General features: G+C 46.4%; 1 protein-coding gene across 1 annotated transcript in view; it reads right to left on the bottom strand.

Moving 5' to 3' along the window:
• LOC142563833 (uncharacterized) overlaps window positions 1-17,580 on the bottom strand; it is a 91,043-nt gene that overhangs the window by 47,179 nt on the left and 26,284 nt on the right. Inside the window, exon 3 of the mRNA XM_075674477.1 lies at window positions 4,006-4,115. Within this exon, the coding sequence (XP_075530592.1) occupies window positions 4,006-4,115 (110 nt within the window). The remainder of the gene's footprint in view (window positions 1-4,005; window positions 4,116-17,580) is intronic.

The raw sequence follows: 17,580 nt of genomic DNA, 5'->3' as shown, positions 1-17,580 counted from the left end.
ATATTGAACATAATCACTTGTTCCCTTCGGAAATGACTGGCTTTCCCAACTCTCTTTCTTGTCAGGATGTCATGCTAAGGCTCAAAGAAGACATTATCGAATCGAGTGGCGCACTTGACACACAAGCGTTGGTCGGCCTCGACATCAAGGGCGTCTTCAACAACGTGTCCCACTTGGCCATACTACGCGAACTTAGCAATATAAACTGCGGGCAGCGAATCTATCGCTTTATACGCAGCTTGATCGCGAAGTGCACTGGGACCCTACAATTAGGCAGTGAACAATCTGGCCAAATAAGTTTAGGAGGCACTGGCATACCCCAAGGGGCAGTACTTTCCCCCCCTCCTCTTCAATTTGGCTATGCAAGCTTTAGCCTTCACACTCAAGAAGATTCCTGACTTCCGATGCACACGGTACGCGGATGATATTACGCTGCGGATTACTGCAGGTTCTCACGGGCACATTCAAGACAGCCTCCAAGCAGCAATTGATCAGGTCGAACAAGTAGGTCACGAGTTGAATCTCAGGTGCTCCCCCACCAAATCGCAGCTTCTCCTTCTGCGCCCCACGAGACGCTTGAGGACTTCACCCCCGAATATACAACTCACGATTGAAAGGCATCCTATACCCCAAGTAGGCAGGATCAGGGTCCTAGGATTACACCTCCAATGTAACCGAACAAATCAGCATAACTTGCAAGCACTACAAACAACGGTAGATAATACGCTCCGCCTGATAGGGAGGATTTCCAACAAACACGAAGGGCTTCGAGAAAAGGAGCTAATTCAGCTAATCAAGGCTTTTGTCTTAAGCAAAATCACCTTCGCACTACCGTATCTCTTCCTCTCTAGGCAGCAAGAGGATACTGTGAATTGCTTGATCCGCAAGATACAGAAAGGCGCTCTTGGTATTCCAATTATTGATACACACAAAGAGTGATGGCCACGGCCACACTAAATACCCTTCAAGAATTAACCGAAGCCCATCTATCATCGCAGTACCACAGACTCACCACCAATGAAGCTGGGCGTGAGATCCGGAGATAAGTTCATCATGATCCACCATTCAACGAGAGCAAGCGACATCAACTTCCTCCGAACATACACGGCCAATACCACATCCAGCCCTTACCCAGAAACCTGCACCCCGAATTTCACGTTCAACGCCGCAAACTTCGAGCCAAGGCTCTACAACACAGCTATGGACAGGCTGAAGGAGTCTACTATGTGGACGCTGCAGCCTACACTACTAAACATTGTTATGCTCTAGCGGTCGTAGACAACTAGGGCAACACTGTTTATTCAGCATCAGTCAAGACCACTTCGGCGGGCGACGCGGAAGAGGCCGCCATTGCACTCGCGTCGCGGCTACCCGATTGTGACGTCATCATTTATGAATCTAAGACTGCTATCCGGAGCTTCAGTAACGGCTACATTAAAAACCTCGCGCACTCTCTACTTGTAGCTTACCCACCAGATCACGACATCGCTCTCGTATGGACTCCAGCACATCAAGGACTCCATGGCAACGAAATAGCTCATGCCGCTGCTCGAGGATTCACGGACCGAGTGGCTGCAAATATGGGCCTAACTCTAGAACCCAATGACTCCCAACAAGACAACAATAAAGACACACTCGTCACATTCCATGAAATTTGCACACATTACAGAAACCAACGCATTATGTATCCACTTCTCTCTGTGCCGAGAACGTGCCAGAGAGAAATACTCTGGCGACAACTACAAACTCGCACTTTTGTTACCCCGCGAACTTTGCACTTACTTCCCGCCACACACCCGACACCCAAGTGTCAATTTTGCCCTGTCCCGATTGCAGATCTCGCCCATATCATGTGGCAATGCCCCATCAAAACTCCCCCCCCCCGCAAGCCCAAATCATTAATTAGTAGCGAGGAGCTGTGGGAGACTGCCCTGCGCAGGTCCGATCCCACCCTACAGGACCGAGTCCTGAGGTGGGCTGAGGAGGAAGCAGAGGCCTACCACGACCGGTAGACGGACTTTTAGCCACATAATGATTGACGGACGCCGGCTGGGACTGTAGTACTTGGACCTCCCTCTCTCCTCCGCGGCCCCTCCTTCCTCTTAAAAGGGAAATAAAGTTCATTCATTGTCGTGGAATTTTACACATCCCGTTGTACCCCATCAACCGCTGGCATCCTGATTGTGAATGAACTGCTACGCGAGTTGATCCTGAGGCGATCATGCAGCCGCGCGTCGTTCTAGTCGACATGAACCATGTTACAGACGAGTGGGACTGCCGTCGCCCAGACGGACAATAATCTTGAGGTTCGTGGGGGACAGTTAAGGTAGCGGAGCATGCTGCCGAAGCTTCGGAGAAGATGGATTTCCTTGTTTTGGCTGAGCCTATGCGGCCAGGTCGGCTGATTGTTGAGCGGGCGCGTCGCAGGTGGTCGCCGACAGCGCAGCGTGGGAAGTTGGTTTGGCCATTTTCCGGGTTTCACGGCTCTATTCCACCGGGGATCATTTGCGATCTCTTCCGGTGAGATATCTTCACCTTCAAAAAAGTATACCATCTTGCTAGACGGCTCCATGGAGGCGGGATATGACTTAGAAACGTCGGTAATCTGAGGACGAACCGGCGGCCGCTTCTGGGTTGCTCGGAAACGCTTGGTCTACTTTAAGACTAGCATGGCCGTGCCCGGCTCGGGAACAGAAGTCACTCTGGGGGCTTGAAAAACAGAAGAAACTTGACACAAACTGGTGAAAACAGGTGCCGAACATCTTCACTGACCGTTCTTGAGCGGAATCAGGTCATCCCGGGTTGAAATTTTGCCTTCACAGGCCAAAAATCGCGGAGCCGAGGTGACGTGTGTCCACTCGTTCACCGGCCACTGGTCGTTCCCAGCGGAGGTGAAGCAGGCGTTAAGCACACCCCATACGTGGGCAGATCCCGAAGATAGTACAATGCCGGGCTGACCCACGGCGGTGGTGGAGCAGAGGTTCAGCACTTCCCAAACGTGGGCCCATTCCGAAATAGTGCAATGCTGGGTCGACCCTTGGCGGAGGTGAAGCAGACGGTAAGGGGCACACATACAAGCATATCCTTCTTCACTGTGTGGAGGGGCACTGAGTTATTTTTACTGCTGCTCTAGAACAACACATGTAACAGCAAATGGAGTCTTCAGGAGTGTACCTGGGTTTATAATAAAGCTGGAGGCGCAGGATCTTCAGGGCACCCGAGAGGCATGGGGGGATGCTACCTTAAGCCTGGGCGGTACGAAAGTTCGGGCCACCGAAACAGGAGCAGGTTGGCGGGATGTGCGGCCGATGCGGCTGATCGCATCATCCCCTTGCACGTGAAGGCGTCGGCTAGCCCCGATGTCCCAAACATGTCCTATTTCTAGCCAAGGTGTCCCCCGTTGCCCCTTAGATGTACTGGAGAAGCCGCCCATCCCTATTGAATAATGACATGTTGCCACAACCTGTGAAACAAAACACTCCAAAAACTGCAATCATGGACAGCCGCCAACTAGCGGCAGCAAGTTCACTGCTGCCGCACCTGGCGTCTTCTGCAATATCAACAAAACTTTTCGTTCTCCTTTGGGCCAATCTGCGAACTTGTTATATGACGCCCCTGAGCCGTGCCCAGATCGAAGAAACTTTAGAAAAGCGATGACTGTGCTGTGCTGAGCAAGGAAACACTCGGTATGCTGCAAAACGCAGTGACAAAGGAGAGCGGAAACAAAGCTATTTTATTACTTGGATGATCACTTTCATTGATTTCTGCGTAACCATATTTTTAACGAGTTTCAAATGAAGAGCTCATCTGTTTAGTATATTGGTAGTAGGTAATATCCCATGGAATATTAATCCTTTTGAGCCAATACATCGACACAACTCCTGCGGTAGAGCTAGCTAGTCCAAGACAATCCCGTTTGATCTCGGAAGCGCCCTGAGCACTATCAATTTTTTTAGAGAGCTGTGGCGAACAGTAATGAACTGGAAAGAGAAACAAGAAACATACATTGGTTTGTGTGCACTGTGACGCTGTCTGGTACGACCTGTGGTTGCTCTTCTCCGTCATCGTCTGTAGAATTGCTCGAATAGAAACGTCCGTAGTATTGGAAGGAACCACTGAAACGAAGGAAAACAGAATATAACATATCAAGTAACCAATCATGAATAGTGGACGGAAGGGTGGGTCATCCAAACTTACGTAGGATTTAAAAACAGGGCACCGGAGAAGAGAAAGCAATCTTACAGGTGACGAAATAATATGAATACGAACACCGGGAATTCGGCAATAGAAGTAGATGAAAGTTTGTTGAACTTATATTTTTTTTCGTCACCTTTTTTTTTAAAATATGGGTTTATTATTTTATTTGAATGCTGAGTATGACATCATGTTTCATTAATATATATCTTTTGCGTTCGCCCATGGATTGGGAGGGCATTTGTGTATGCAAGGTACTTTTACGTAATTATGACGTGACATCTTACGGCGCTGTGAAGCCATCGCGCACCATACCTGTAAATGTCGTTTTTAACGTAAGAAAAACAATACTCTGTATGCAACAACCATCACTCCTAAGATTGAAAGTTTCAAAAAGCTTGTCTCGAGTTATTTAAACGCGCTGCTGCCTTATTTAATGAGAGTGGATTCATTGCCTCTTTCATATGTGCGCTCAGATGGCTCGCTGCTGTCATGGATTTTAGCATTATTTTCATCATTTTTTTATTTCTATAAGATATGGAAACCTCTAATTTACTTCCCAGTCATATTTCTCGTCTCACATTAGTGCCTAATATTATTCGTTCAAAACTAGGGTGAGCAATATTAACAAAATTGGCCTACAAAAGTTCTTAATAAAGCTGGCCTACTAATTGATGAAACTGCCTCGAGGCGCGTTGGAACAGCCGCTGTTGGCGTGAAGGTATTTTCATGGGGCTCCACACCGACGGCGCTTACGGGGCACGTACGTAGAGGGTTAGTGGTCTACAGAGACAGCCGGAGTGCGCTCTAAATAAATAGAGTGTTTTAGTTGAGTGCTTTTACGGTACGCTCCGCTCCGAGCTGCCCCGCTACGCCACAGCGGAGCGGCGACGATTTTCACGTTTTAGTTATACGTTTAGCGGGGCGGCGCGGACGGATGGATGGATGTTATGAGCATCCCCTTTGGAACGGGGCGGTGGATTGCGCCACCAAGCTCTTGCTACTATACTGCCTAATATCCTACCTAGGTTAAACAATAAAAAAGATAAGAGAAAAAAAAACACTATGAACTACCACGCTCAAAATATCTGATCCCCTATGGCGAACTGTGCTTTTGTACGCCTCCGTCTTTTTTCATTTCCTTATTTTTCTTCCACCAATCTACTAATCACCTCTTACTAATGTCTATTGCGGACATGTTTGCTTTACCACTGCTCCCTCTGAACCCAAGGGCTTCAAGGAGGCCAGTGGTGCCGAAATCAACCGCTGGGTAAACGTCTTCACACTCTAATAAAACATGCTCCCTAGGTTACCTAGCTTTACTGCAGCAAGCACAAGCTTCTTCTTCCTTCTTATATCTCGCTTTATAGGTGCGTGTTCTAAGGCATCCAGATCTCGCTTCGAAAAGTAATGAGCTTCCCTTTGAGTTATCACAAATGGTTTCTTTCCTGATTTCGTTTTTTCCTGTTAAGTAGTTACTCATGGCAGGTTTCTTTTCCATTGCCGCCACCCATGAGATTAATTCAGCCTCTCTGACTCTCCGCTGGGCCTTCTTTGTTGCAGTGTTGTCCACCCTAAGGCCGCATACTTGCTGGTAAGCTTGCTAGTTCGTTTCCTTCACTGTGAATCAATGTTTTTCCTGTATAGATACCTGAACACTCTCCCAGCCCATTTACTTTCTTCCATATTCCTCAGCCGTTCTTCATACTGAATTTTACTGCGAGCTTCCCTCACTTCAAAACTAGTCCAGCCCATATCACCCTCCACAGCTTCATTTATAGTCTTCCCGTGAACGCCCAGTGCGAGGCGACCCACTGACCTTTGGTTCCCATCGAATGCTGATTGTAACCCTGATTTATAGCAAACAACCGCATTCCCAAAAGTAAGTCCTGGAACCATTACACCTTTCCATATAGCTCGGAGGAGCGCGTACCTATTGTATCCCCATAGCGCTCTGTGCTTAATTATGGCTGCATTTCTCTTCCCTTTTACTGTTATGGTTTTTCCCTGTGTTTCCATAAATCTATTGCCTTGGTTTATCCATATACTAAGGTATTAATGTTCTGTTGCCCGAGGTATTTCCTGGCCCTGTATCTCCACTGTCTCTTCAGTGTTTTCGTTGAATACCATAACACCCGATTTTCTAACACTAAATTTCAAACCTAAATTGTTGCCTCCCTGTCCACAGATATTAGCCAGACGTTGCAAATCACTTTGCTTGTTAGCCGCGTAAAATGTAGTCCGCGTAAAATAAACCTGGGAGTTGCTGCTCTACTACTGTACCCGCCTGTCTGTATGAGAGATTAAACCCGATATTACTTCCTTCTAGCGCCCTCTCCATCCTCACCATGTACATCATAAACAGCAGCGGGGATAAAGGGCACCCCTGCCTCAGACCCTTGTTGATATGAACTTTCTCCTCGCTCCTCATCCCTTCTCATTCAACGCAAACGGTATTTTCTAGATAAATCTCTCTCAGAAGCTGTAGACAATCGTTACTTAAGCCTTCCGCTTCCAGAATGTCCCACAAAATGTTGCCGTCTACGTTGTCGTAGGCTCCTGTAAGGTCTAAAAAGGCCACATACAACGGTCTGCTTTCTGCTTCTGAAATTTTAACACTCTGAGTAAGAACAAACAAGTTATCATCCAAACGCCTACCTATTCTGAAGCCATTTTGAAGCTCTCCCAAAATGTCATTATTCTCTGCCCATGCTTGAAGCTTTAATTTCATTGCCTGCATTGCTAGCCTGTATATTACCGATGTAATGGTCAACGGTCTATACGAGTGAATTCTGTCTTTCTCCCACTTACCTTTATAAATTAAGTTCATTCTAATTTGTCGCCAACTGTCTGGTATTCGCCTATCTTTTAAAGTTTTTTCCACTGCTTTCACCAGAGCTTCCTTACTTTTTCGTCCTAGTTCATTTATCAGCCTAACGGGAACCTCGTCTAGACCTTGGGCTGTGCGCTTAGGAATTTTCTCTTCCGCTTTCGTCCAGTTTAAATTTGTCAGCACCAGCTCCTTTGCCACATGGGTGTCTTTCGTGCTCTTTTTTTCTCCAAATAAAACCTCGTCATTGCCTTGGAAAGATTCGGCTGTTACTTTTTGGATGTAATTTATTGCCGCTTCTCCTTCCAGTCTGTTTTCATCTTTGTCCAGGATATGTTGTTGTATTGCTGTTGATTTCCTGCCTAATAATTTTATGTGATTCCAAAATATTCTAGGTGCGGCCTTCTTTTCCTCACGTATTTCTGACAACCAGCGTTCACTTTCACCTTTTAATTTTGCTTGCACCAGTATTTGAACCATAGACTTCTTCTCTGATATATTTCCCATTTACTGGTTACTTCTTCCTGTGGCAACTGCGACTTCTTTGCCTGCCTGTGCTCTCGAGATGCTTTCTGTCGTTCAGCGATCGCTTCTCATATCTCCTTGTTCCACCAGATTTTCGGTTTCTTTTTTCCTTTCCAACGAACACGTTGTTTCTCTTTCCGTATTTCTGTCGTTATTACACTTAGAAGCTCACCATATTCCCACTCTTTACTTGGCCATTTGCCAAGTTCTTTCTCAATTCTAGTGACTGTATTTGCTATTTCTACAGCGTTCAAATTTGAAATGGCCATTTTGCTCTCCTTGCTCCCTGTGCCAGCTACATATCGAATTTTCAAAATGATGCGTTTATGGTCACTCCCTATGCTGCTAAACCCTTCCTCATCGATGACCATTTCTCTCAACTTATCATGAATTCCTTCTGTCATCAGACAGTAATCAATGGTCGATTGCCGGTTTCCCACTTTCCACGTGATCTGTCCTTGACACTTAGGCCCTGTATGCACGATCACGAGGTTATGTCGCTCAGAAAGGTCCAGCATTGACTTCCCGTTATTGTCGGTATAGCCATCTAAATTCTGTATGAGGGCATTCATGTCCCCAGATAGGAGAATTTTAGCACCACTCCCGAAACCCTTAATATCAGCGCTTATGCATTCGGCTAACTGTTTATTCTTCTTTGTGGAATTTTTTCCGGTCCACAAATACGCAACACCCAGTCAAGTTTCTTTCCCACTCATTGTACCTGATAACCAAAGATGCTCTTGATATTGTGAATTTACTCTCTTTCATTTGGCTCCCTTATGGATGAGCGTTCCGATTCCCCCTCCCTTTTTTTTCCGGCTTAGTTCTGTTGCACCCTTCTCAAACATAATTTTCAGTAACTGGCGGCTCTTCTGAGTCTCTAAGGTGGGTTTCTGTAACCGCATACACCCCTATTTGTTCTCTGTTTAACTGCTCCTCAATCTCTGCCCACTTTTCTTTCTTTTGCCGCCCTGCATATTCATGTAGCCTATTGCATGGCGAGCTCTTTTTCTTGCTTTCCTCCTTTTTCTGTTATCGACGGCGATGCTCTTCTGATGTTCCCCTAGGGGAGCTTCTTCATTACTATCTACTCTGACCTCCTGAGCGCCCGCGGGCCCCCTGAAGAAGCAACAGCGCGGCCACCAAGTCGCCAGCCCACTTCTCGTCATCATCATCATCATAATCATCATCATCATCATCATCAGCCTGGTTACGCCCACTGCAGGGCAAAGACCTCTCCCATATTTCTCCAACAGCCCCGGTCATGTACTAATTGTGGCCATGCCGTCCCTGCAAACTTCTTAATCTCATCCGCCCACCTAACTTTCTGCCGCCCCCTGCTACGCTTCCCTTCCCTTGGAATCCAGTCCGTAACCCTTAATGACCATCGGTTATCTTCCCTCCTCATTACATGTCCTGCCCATGCCCATTTCTTTTTCTTGATTTCAACTAAGATGTCATTAACTCGCGTTTTTTCTCTCACCAAATCTGCTCTTTTCTTATCCCTTAACGTTACACCTATCATTCTTCTTTCCATAGCTCGTTGGAAATGCCACTTCTCGTGCTAGCATGTAATTGAAGTGGATCCCGTCTCGTTTAAAACCACCACAACTTCTCACTTCCCTGTTTACTTCGACAACCTCGAAGCCTTTCTCTCGGCTCCTTTTCCATATTGTCTCATTAGCAGCCACTACGGCTTTTTGTACGTGACTGTCACGCACAGGGACCTCCGCAACCGTGCACACCACGATCTGCACCTGAAGGGATAGCTCACGCAAGTCGTCCGCCCCCCCCCCTTCGCCAAACGCTGGGCTAGTCCTCGTCCTTTCCTGTTTAGGGCGTCATTTAGCCCACCTGCTACTATGACGAGGCTGCGCACGTCGGCATTTTCCGCGAGCTTTTCTTTTGCAAGCTCCATGACAGAACCCAGTGTGCGCCCTGGAAATGTCCCTACCGGCACTTTTTTGTCGCCTGTCACCCTCTCCACAATTGCTTTTGAGCACCCAGCCAGGTTTGAGTCGCCAGCGATAATCACCGTTTCACTCTCTCCTGCCTCTCCCTGCTTCCCTTTGTCATATTCCGCGTGATTCGGACTCGAGAAGGGGCATTGTCCCCTGGGCTCCTGCTTTTTCCGCGTAGCGGCCGTAGTGCTCTTTCCACGCTGCTCTTTCCAGCTAACCCTTCATCACCCTGCCTGCGTTCAATGTATTTCTCTGACCCTCCCTCGGCAGTCGCGTCGGGGGTCTGCGTTCCATTGTCACGCACATTCTCGGTCACAATGGCGGCCCTGTCCAGCTTTTCCTCGGCTGCTTCAAATCTCTTTTCAACTACCTTCCATGCCTCACGCTCCCTGTTTAGCTCATTTTTGAGCTCTTGCATTGGTTTGAGAAGCTCTTCCTGGAAAGCCTTCATTTTCTACAGCCTAGTATCGACATCACATTGTGTGCCGGTTGATTCGACGCCCTCTCCATTCTCATCCGTCTCCTCATCTGCCTTGAGGGACCCCCACCCCCGTACTGCCTGTTTTACCGGCTTTCTCGCCATGTATTGCACGGCTTTTTTGCAAATACTATAATACTATATCAATGCAGAGCACGTGCCTTTTAGAAAAAACCGATACGCACAGGATCCAAATCCTCAAAATGCCGCAAAGCAATTCTCACCACAGTTTCAAAAACAATCAATGCCGTGGAGAACGAAGGTACGACACGCTCTCGCACGCGCTCAACTACGCGACCACGCTCTCACTTTTCAACCAAACATGCACAGTAAAACCACTAATAGCTATTTGTCTTGCCACTTCAAAGCTGCTATTTAAAAACTACAAACACTCAATGGCCCTCCCGGCTGCACGTGTTGGAACACGTGGCACGAAAGGACGCTCTAATCAGCCTGCAAAACAAATGTACACGAAGCACACCCGCGCACCCGAAATACGAGAGACAAAAAAGGCAAGAAAATGAAAACCCCACAATTACTGTTTAAATGCAAAAATCGACAAATTAAAAAAAGAAGCAAGCCCAAAGCATGCACAAGAACTTATAATTTCGTCGTCGCCACGGAGCCCCGAAAAGCACGTCCATTCGCCACAAAATCCAAACCAGACCCCGACCTTTCGTAGTTGCAGCGCCCCCTGGCCAAATTCAGGGTAATGAAAGAAAATAAATACACCTATTGATCACATCTATACAGCAAAAAGTATAAATGTATATAATATATACAACTTATTGCTCCATGAAGTATCTAAACGTGCACTTGTAAGGCGTTACCGGTCCATATTATCCAATGGAAAATAAAGTGCCGTCTCGGGGAACGTCACGTGATAGCCAGCGCGCTTGCTTTTTGCAACCAATCCAATCCTTTCTGACGCCAACACTAGCCAAAGCGGTCCGCGGCACGCTCCGCTCAGGCAGCTTCTAAGCGGACCGTGTTCCTCGCTCCGCTAGCCCGCTTACGACTAAGCCGACGGCGCATGCGCATTCACTCTTCCGCCCCGCTTAGTTGCTTAGCGGAGCGTAAACACGCTCAGGTAAAACACTCTGATAAACAGACGAGATTTAGCGGCAAATGCGAAAGAAATGTGTTATTACGCTGCACCGCTGCTAAGTCCCTGATCCATGAACCGTGTTCACAAAATTGCATAGTGTTGTTAAGGGGCTTGGTCGACACACATCCTGCTTCTTTGAGGAGAGAAGTGAAAGCTGAGCACCGTCAGTTGCGCAAATTATATATATATATATATATATATATATATATATATTGTCTGGCAGTAGTGACCGTAAAGAACACAGTCGCAATACTGTGAGTGACGAAACTAAATTTGATTGGGCGAAGCTGTGCCCATAATAGGCTACACTTAAAGCACAACGAAGTTGGCGAACACAGCGATTGTCGAAAATCTGATCTGCCCATCATGGACGTTGGGTTTTATGCATGAGTGATCAAAGGTTCTAGAATAATTCCTGGTGCCTGCGTGTCTTCTATAAAGTTGTAAACAATTCGCGTCGGAGATTACACAAGCTCCGGTGGCAACAGGCAGCAGATAAAACCACCGATAACCTTCGAGAAACTTTCGATACATTTGGGCGCATCCCGCACTGAGTGATAATATTAAAGCGAAAGCTTTACTGGCCGCGAACTTGCGATTTCAACGTGGCCGTGCTCCGAGGAGGCACATGACGTCACACCGCGTTCCTCGTCACACCGCGTTCCTATACCACTTTCCTCGTCACAGCACGTTCTTCGTCGTTGCGGTCGCCTCCGCTTGCTTCGCCAGCTGCGTTGCATGCCTGATAACATGCCGGAGGATTGAAATGGAGAGCTTGCGTCCGCCGCAACCACAGTTAAGGCGGCAGTATGGACGGCGACAATTCTGATAAGCAGGAGGAGGCCTGGAATCGACATCGGAACGAGATGAAGAGGAAACTAATAGCCCAGAAAACAGACGAGCAGCGCGCTGAGCGACTGGGTAAACGCCGCAACATAGCTAGACAACCAGACTAACCTGGACTTGCAGTCAAGATTAACCAAGGCTAACCATGCTATGCCTTAGCTTTCGCTACGTATATCCTGGCCTAGCCGAGCTAAGCCACTGCCAGTATTGTGTTAGACGGTCAAAAGCGGTCACACAAAAAAGATAAACAAGTACACCAGTCAACGCCCCTCTCTCGAAAAGCATCGTCGCAATGCTACAAACAGGACAGCGAAAAGCAAACGGACAGCTATTGAACAAAAGTAACAAAACAACAAAGACACAAAGTCCGAACACAATTCAATATAATTATTATATTTAGGTATACAATCATCGTCAAATGAGGTATGACGGCTATGCCTAGGTCGGTCGCTAGACATGACTGTGATTAGGCTTCGGTCGACACGCATCGTGCGATGGTGAGACACCTGTTGCGCAACAGGGAAAGCGAAGTGCTAGACATGCAAAGAGACGCCGCGAACATGCGCAGCGTCGAAGCACAAATGGACAAAGACCGAACGCGGTCGCTACATTGATCTCGGCGGTGCGACGCGTGCTGCATTCCGGACCCTCCCCAGTGAAGCAAATCGCCGGGCGGTATAAGCGGGTTGGTCAGACGCTACTTGGTGACGACGGCTCAAAGCCTTCCGCTCCCGCGCAACGCTCAGAGAAGACGACCCTGCTTCACTCTCATCCATCGCCAAGCTCGCACCACAGAACACCTATACAAACTTAGAGAAGGGAAACTGTACCGTCCACAGTGCAACGAAAACAAGAGTAGTGGTGGCGTCGTGAACTATAGTATGTGACCGAGAGATGGGGATGGCAAAATCAAAACTAATATAATCAGCATTACGTAGTGAGCAATATGGCCGCTGCGGTAGTGGCTGGTTGGGTTGATTGCGCTGCTCAATCGCTGGTTTTGGGCGTTTTGCTACCGTTTTCGGAGTGATGTTCGTGTGCACGATACTCTGAAATGACTACCAATACCTTTATAATACCGCCAGGTGACAGAGAGGCCTCAAGTGGGAAAAAGAAACACGTCAGACAAGTAAGCTTGTATTGTTTTATGTCAGTCGTGAATGAAGCAGTACGTGCCCACAATTTTCTTACAAGTCAGGTGGAGCTAAGGCTGTCAATCATCGAGTTTACAACATAAAGAAACACAGATAGTCATCTATTTACCAGAAATAAAAACTGACATCGAGCGAAGTTTTCTCTTCGTCTGTGGCGTGCCGCTAAAGGAAGGACAACGATGTTGTGCTCGGCTACACTCGTACTTGTGTTGTGTAAAATGCTGTTTGACGTGTTTTGTACTATGCGTATGTTGTCTGCCTTCGACAATTTCAGCTAGATTAAAAAAATGAAACGAAAGAAGTGCTCGGCAAAGATGTACTGTCAGTAAGGCAAGCTCGAGATGCAATGTCGCATTGTCTTCGTAACACATTGGCGATAGGCACGAAGTGTAGAGGGAAAAATAAACGTTATGCTATATTTTAGATCATATATTGTGTGTTCAGGATATTTCTGCTGGACATTTAGTGTTCAGGTGCAGCAGTAAAGGCTTTGACAAAAGTGGAGTATGCGTACGAAGGCGAGGAACGTCACGGAGACGACAGTGCTTACAAGGACCTCTGAAAATATTGTGTATAAACAAGGACACTAAATAAACATATAATTATGCCGAACTAATGCTCTCGGATCCTTGTAAAATGCAATTTATGGTTCATGTCGAAAAAACATCTCGATTTGCTTGTTCAAACAATGCAAAAAGGTCATAAGGAGATGAAGACTTCAGGTGAATAACAGAGGTGAGAAAGGGAAGCCTCAGCCTATAGCCAATGTTTCAACAATCAAGCATACTTGTAAGGGCCGTGACGATGAGTTCCCATGCTGAGGCTTCCGTTGCTCGTCCACTGTTGATTGGCTGAATGTTAAGCCAAACTTCGAGTATATTTCAAAAACTTTTTGTGAACACACAGTCCTCAGGTATGTCATTTGCTGTTTGAAGAGAAAGAAAAATTGATTTTATTCGTTTGTCATGTTTGAGAAGTGTGGAGTAGGCCAGTTGTGCGAAGTTGCCTGTTCTAGCCATCTCTTACGGTGCAGGGCTAGCCTAGTTACTGATTTTATGCAAAGTGTACATGAGCCTTTTGTAATTAAGAAATGAAAAGTGCAATATCCTGACCTAATTTTAATCCTATCACTTACCATCTTAACAATGTTCCCTTAGATTTCGCCATGTCCTATAAGTACATTGGGGTACGCACTACAAATAATATAAAGTGGGCTAGTATGCAATATATAATTATCAGTGTTATTCACCTGCTCGGGTACTTACAATGCAACTTTTCCAAAGCACTGTCTAGTTTAAAAATACACCTTTACAAGACGCTAATACGCTCAAACAGGCCGGACAGGCCGCCATTGGAATATGAACCTGGCAACGTTTAACGCTAGAACGTTATCTAGTGAGGCGGGTCTAGCAGTGCTATTGCAGGAATTAGAGGGCAGTAAATGGGATATAATAGGGCTCAGTGAAGTTAGGAGGCCAAAAGAAGCATATACAGTGCTAAATAGCGGGCACGTCCTGTGCTACCGGGGCTTAGCGGATAGAAGAGAACTAGGAGTCGGATTCCTGGTTAATAAGAATATAGCTGGTAACATACAGGAATTCTATAGCATTAACGAGAGGGTGGCAGGTCTTGTTGTGAAACTTAATAAGAGGTACAAAATGAAGATTGTACAGGTCTACGCCCCTACATCCAGTCATGATGACCAGGAAGTAGAAAGCTTCTATGAAGACGTGGAATCGGCGGTGGGTAAAGTGAAAACTCAATACACTATACTAATGGGCGACTTTAATGCCAAGGTAGGCAAGAGGCAGGCTGGAGACAAGTCAGTGGGGGAATATGGCATAGGCACTAGGAATAGCAGGGGAGAGTTATTACTAGAGTTTGCGGAACAGAATAATAGGCGGGTAATGAATACCTTCTTCCGCAAGCGGGATAGCCGAAAGTGGACGTGGAGGAGCCCGAACGGCGAGACTAGAAATGAAATAGACCTCATACTCTGCGCTAAACCTGGCATCATACAAGATGTGGACGTGCTCGGCAAGGTGCGCAGCAGTGACCACAGGATGGTAAGAACTCGAATTAGCCTAGACCTGAGGAGGGAACGGAAGAAACTGGTACATAAGAAGCCGATCAATGAGTTAGCGGCAAGAGGGAAAATAGAGGAATTCCAGATCAAGCTACAGAACAGGCATTCAGCTTTAACTCAGGAAGAGGACCTTAGTGTTGAAGCAATGAACGACAATCTTGTGGGCATCATTAAGGAGTGTGCAATGGAAGTCGGTGGTAACTCCGTTAGGCAGGATACCAGCAAACTATCCCAGGAGACGAAAGATCTGATCATGAAACGCCAATGTATGAAAGCATCTAACCCTACAGCTAGAATAGAACTGGCAGAACTTTCGAAGTTAATCAACAAGCGTAAGACAGCTGACATAAGGAAGTATAATATGGATAGAATTGAACATGCTCTCAGGAACGGAGGAAGCCTAAAAACAGTGAAGAAGAAACTAGGAATTGGCAAGAATCAGATGTATGCGTTAAGAGACAAAGCCGGCAATATCATTACTAATATGGATGAGATAGTTCAAGTGGCTGAGGAGTTCTATAGAGATTTATACAGTACCAGTGGCACCCACGACGATAATGGAAGAGAAAATAGTCCAGAGGAATTCGAAATCCCGAAGGTAACGCCGGAAGAAGTAAAGAAAGCCTTAGGAGATATGCAAAGGGGGAAGGCAGCTGGGGAGGATCAGGTAACAGCAGATTTGTTGAAGGATGGTGGACAGATTGTTCTAGAGAAACTGGCCACCCTGTATACGCAATGCCTCATGACCTCGAGCGTACCGGAATCTTGGAAGAACGCTAACATAATCCTAATCCATAAGAAAGGGGACGCCAAAGACTTGAAAAATTATAGACCGATCAGCTTACTGTCTGTTGCCTACAAAGTATTTACTAAGGTAATTGCAGATAGAATCAGGAACACCTTAGACTTCTGTCAACCAAAAGAGCAGGCAGGATTCCGTAAAGGCTACTCAACAATAAACCATATTCACACCATCAATCAAGTGATAGAGAAATGTGCAGAATATAAGCAACCGTTATATATAGCTTTCATTGATTACGAGAAAGCGTTTGATTCAGTCGAAACCTCAGCAGTCTTGGAGGCATTACGGAATCAGGGTGTAGATGAACCATATGTAAAAATACTGGAAGATATCTATAGCGGCTCCACTGCCACCGTAGTCCTCCATAAAGCAAGCAACAAAATCCCAATAAAGAAAGGCGTCAGGCAGGGAGATACGATATCTCCAATGCTATTCACAGCGTGTTTACAGGAGGTATTCAGAGACCTGGATTGGGAAGAATTGGGGATAAAAGGTAATGGAGAATACCTTAGTAACTTGCGATTCGCTGATGATATTGCCTTGCTTAGTAACTCAGGGGACCAATTGCAATGCATGCTCACTGTCCTGGAGAGGCAAAGCAGAAGAGTGGGTCTAAAAATTAATATGCAGAAAACTAAAATAATGCTTAACAGTCTCGGGAGAGAACAGCAATTTACAATAGGCAGCGAGGCACTGGAAGTCGTAAGGGAATACATCTACTTAGGGCAGGTAGTGACGGCGGATCCGGATCATGAGACGGAAATAATCAGAAGAATAAGAATGGTTTGGAGTGCGTTTGGCAGGCATTCCCAAATCATGAACAGCAGGTTGCCGTTACCCCTTCAGAGAAAAGTATATAATAGCTGTGTCTTACCAGTACTCACCTACGGGGCAGAAACCTGGAGGCTTACGAAAAGGGTTCTACTCAAATTGAGGACGACACAACGAGCTATGGAAAGAAGAATGATAGGTGTAACGTTAAGGGATAAGAAAAGAGCAGATTGGGTGAGGGAACAAACGCGAGTTAATGACATCTTAGTTGAAATCAAGAAAAAGAAATGGACATGGGCAGGACATGTAATGAGGAGGGAAGATAACCGATGGTCATTAAGGGTTACGGACTGGATCCCAAGGGAAGCGAAGCGTAGCAGGGGGCGGCAGAAAGTTAGGTGGGCGGATGAGATTAAGAAGTTTGCAGGGACGGCATGGCCACAATTAGTACATGACCGGGGTTGTTGGAGAAATATGGGAGAGGCCTTTGCCCTGCAGTGGGCGTAACCAGGCTGATGATGATGATGATGAATACGCTGAAAACTTGAATATGCATCTGCAGTATGGGATCCCAGTTGCGTTAGTCTTATTACTTGGACTAGTACAAAATAGCTCTGCTCGTTTCATTCTTTCTAATTATAACCGTACAGCGAGTATAACCTTAATGAAACTAACCAGCACTTATTCCCCGAGGTAATCGCCGCAGTCGGCATGTTTCGCTATTTCATAAATTTTCCGTCATATCACACTTCACGACGACTTCATACCGCGGCCTCAAGTGCATTTCAAACTGCATCGATCATCGCAGTAATGCAGGGATTGATT

The sequence above is a fragment of the Dermacentor variabilis genome, chromosome 11 (assembly GCF_050947875.1).
Source record: "Dermacentor variabilis isolate Ectoservices chromosome 11, ASM5094787v1, whole genome shotgun sequence".
NCBI lineage: Eukaryota > Metazoa > Arthropoda > Arachnida > Ixodida > Ixodidae > Dermacentor > Dermacentor variabilis.
This window is presented reverse-complemented; position numbering and strand designations above follow the sequence as displayed.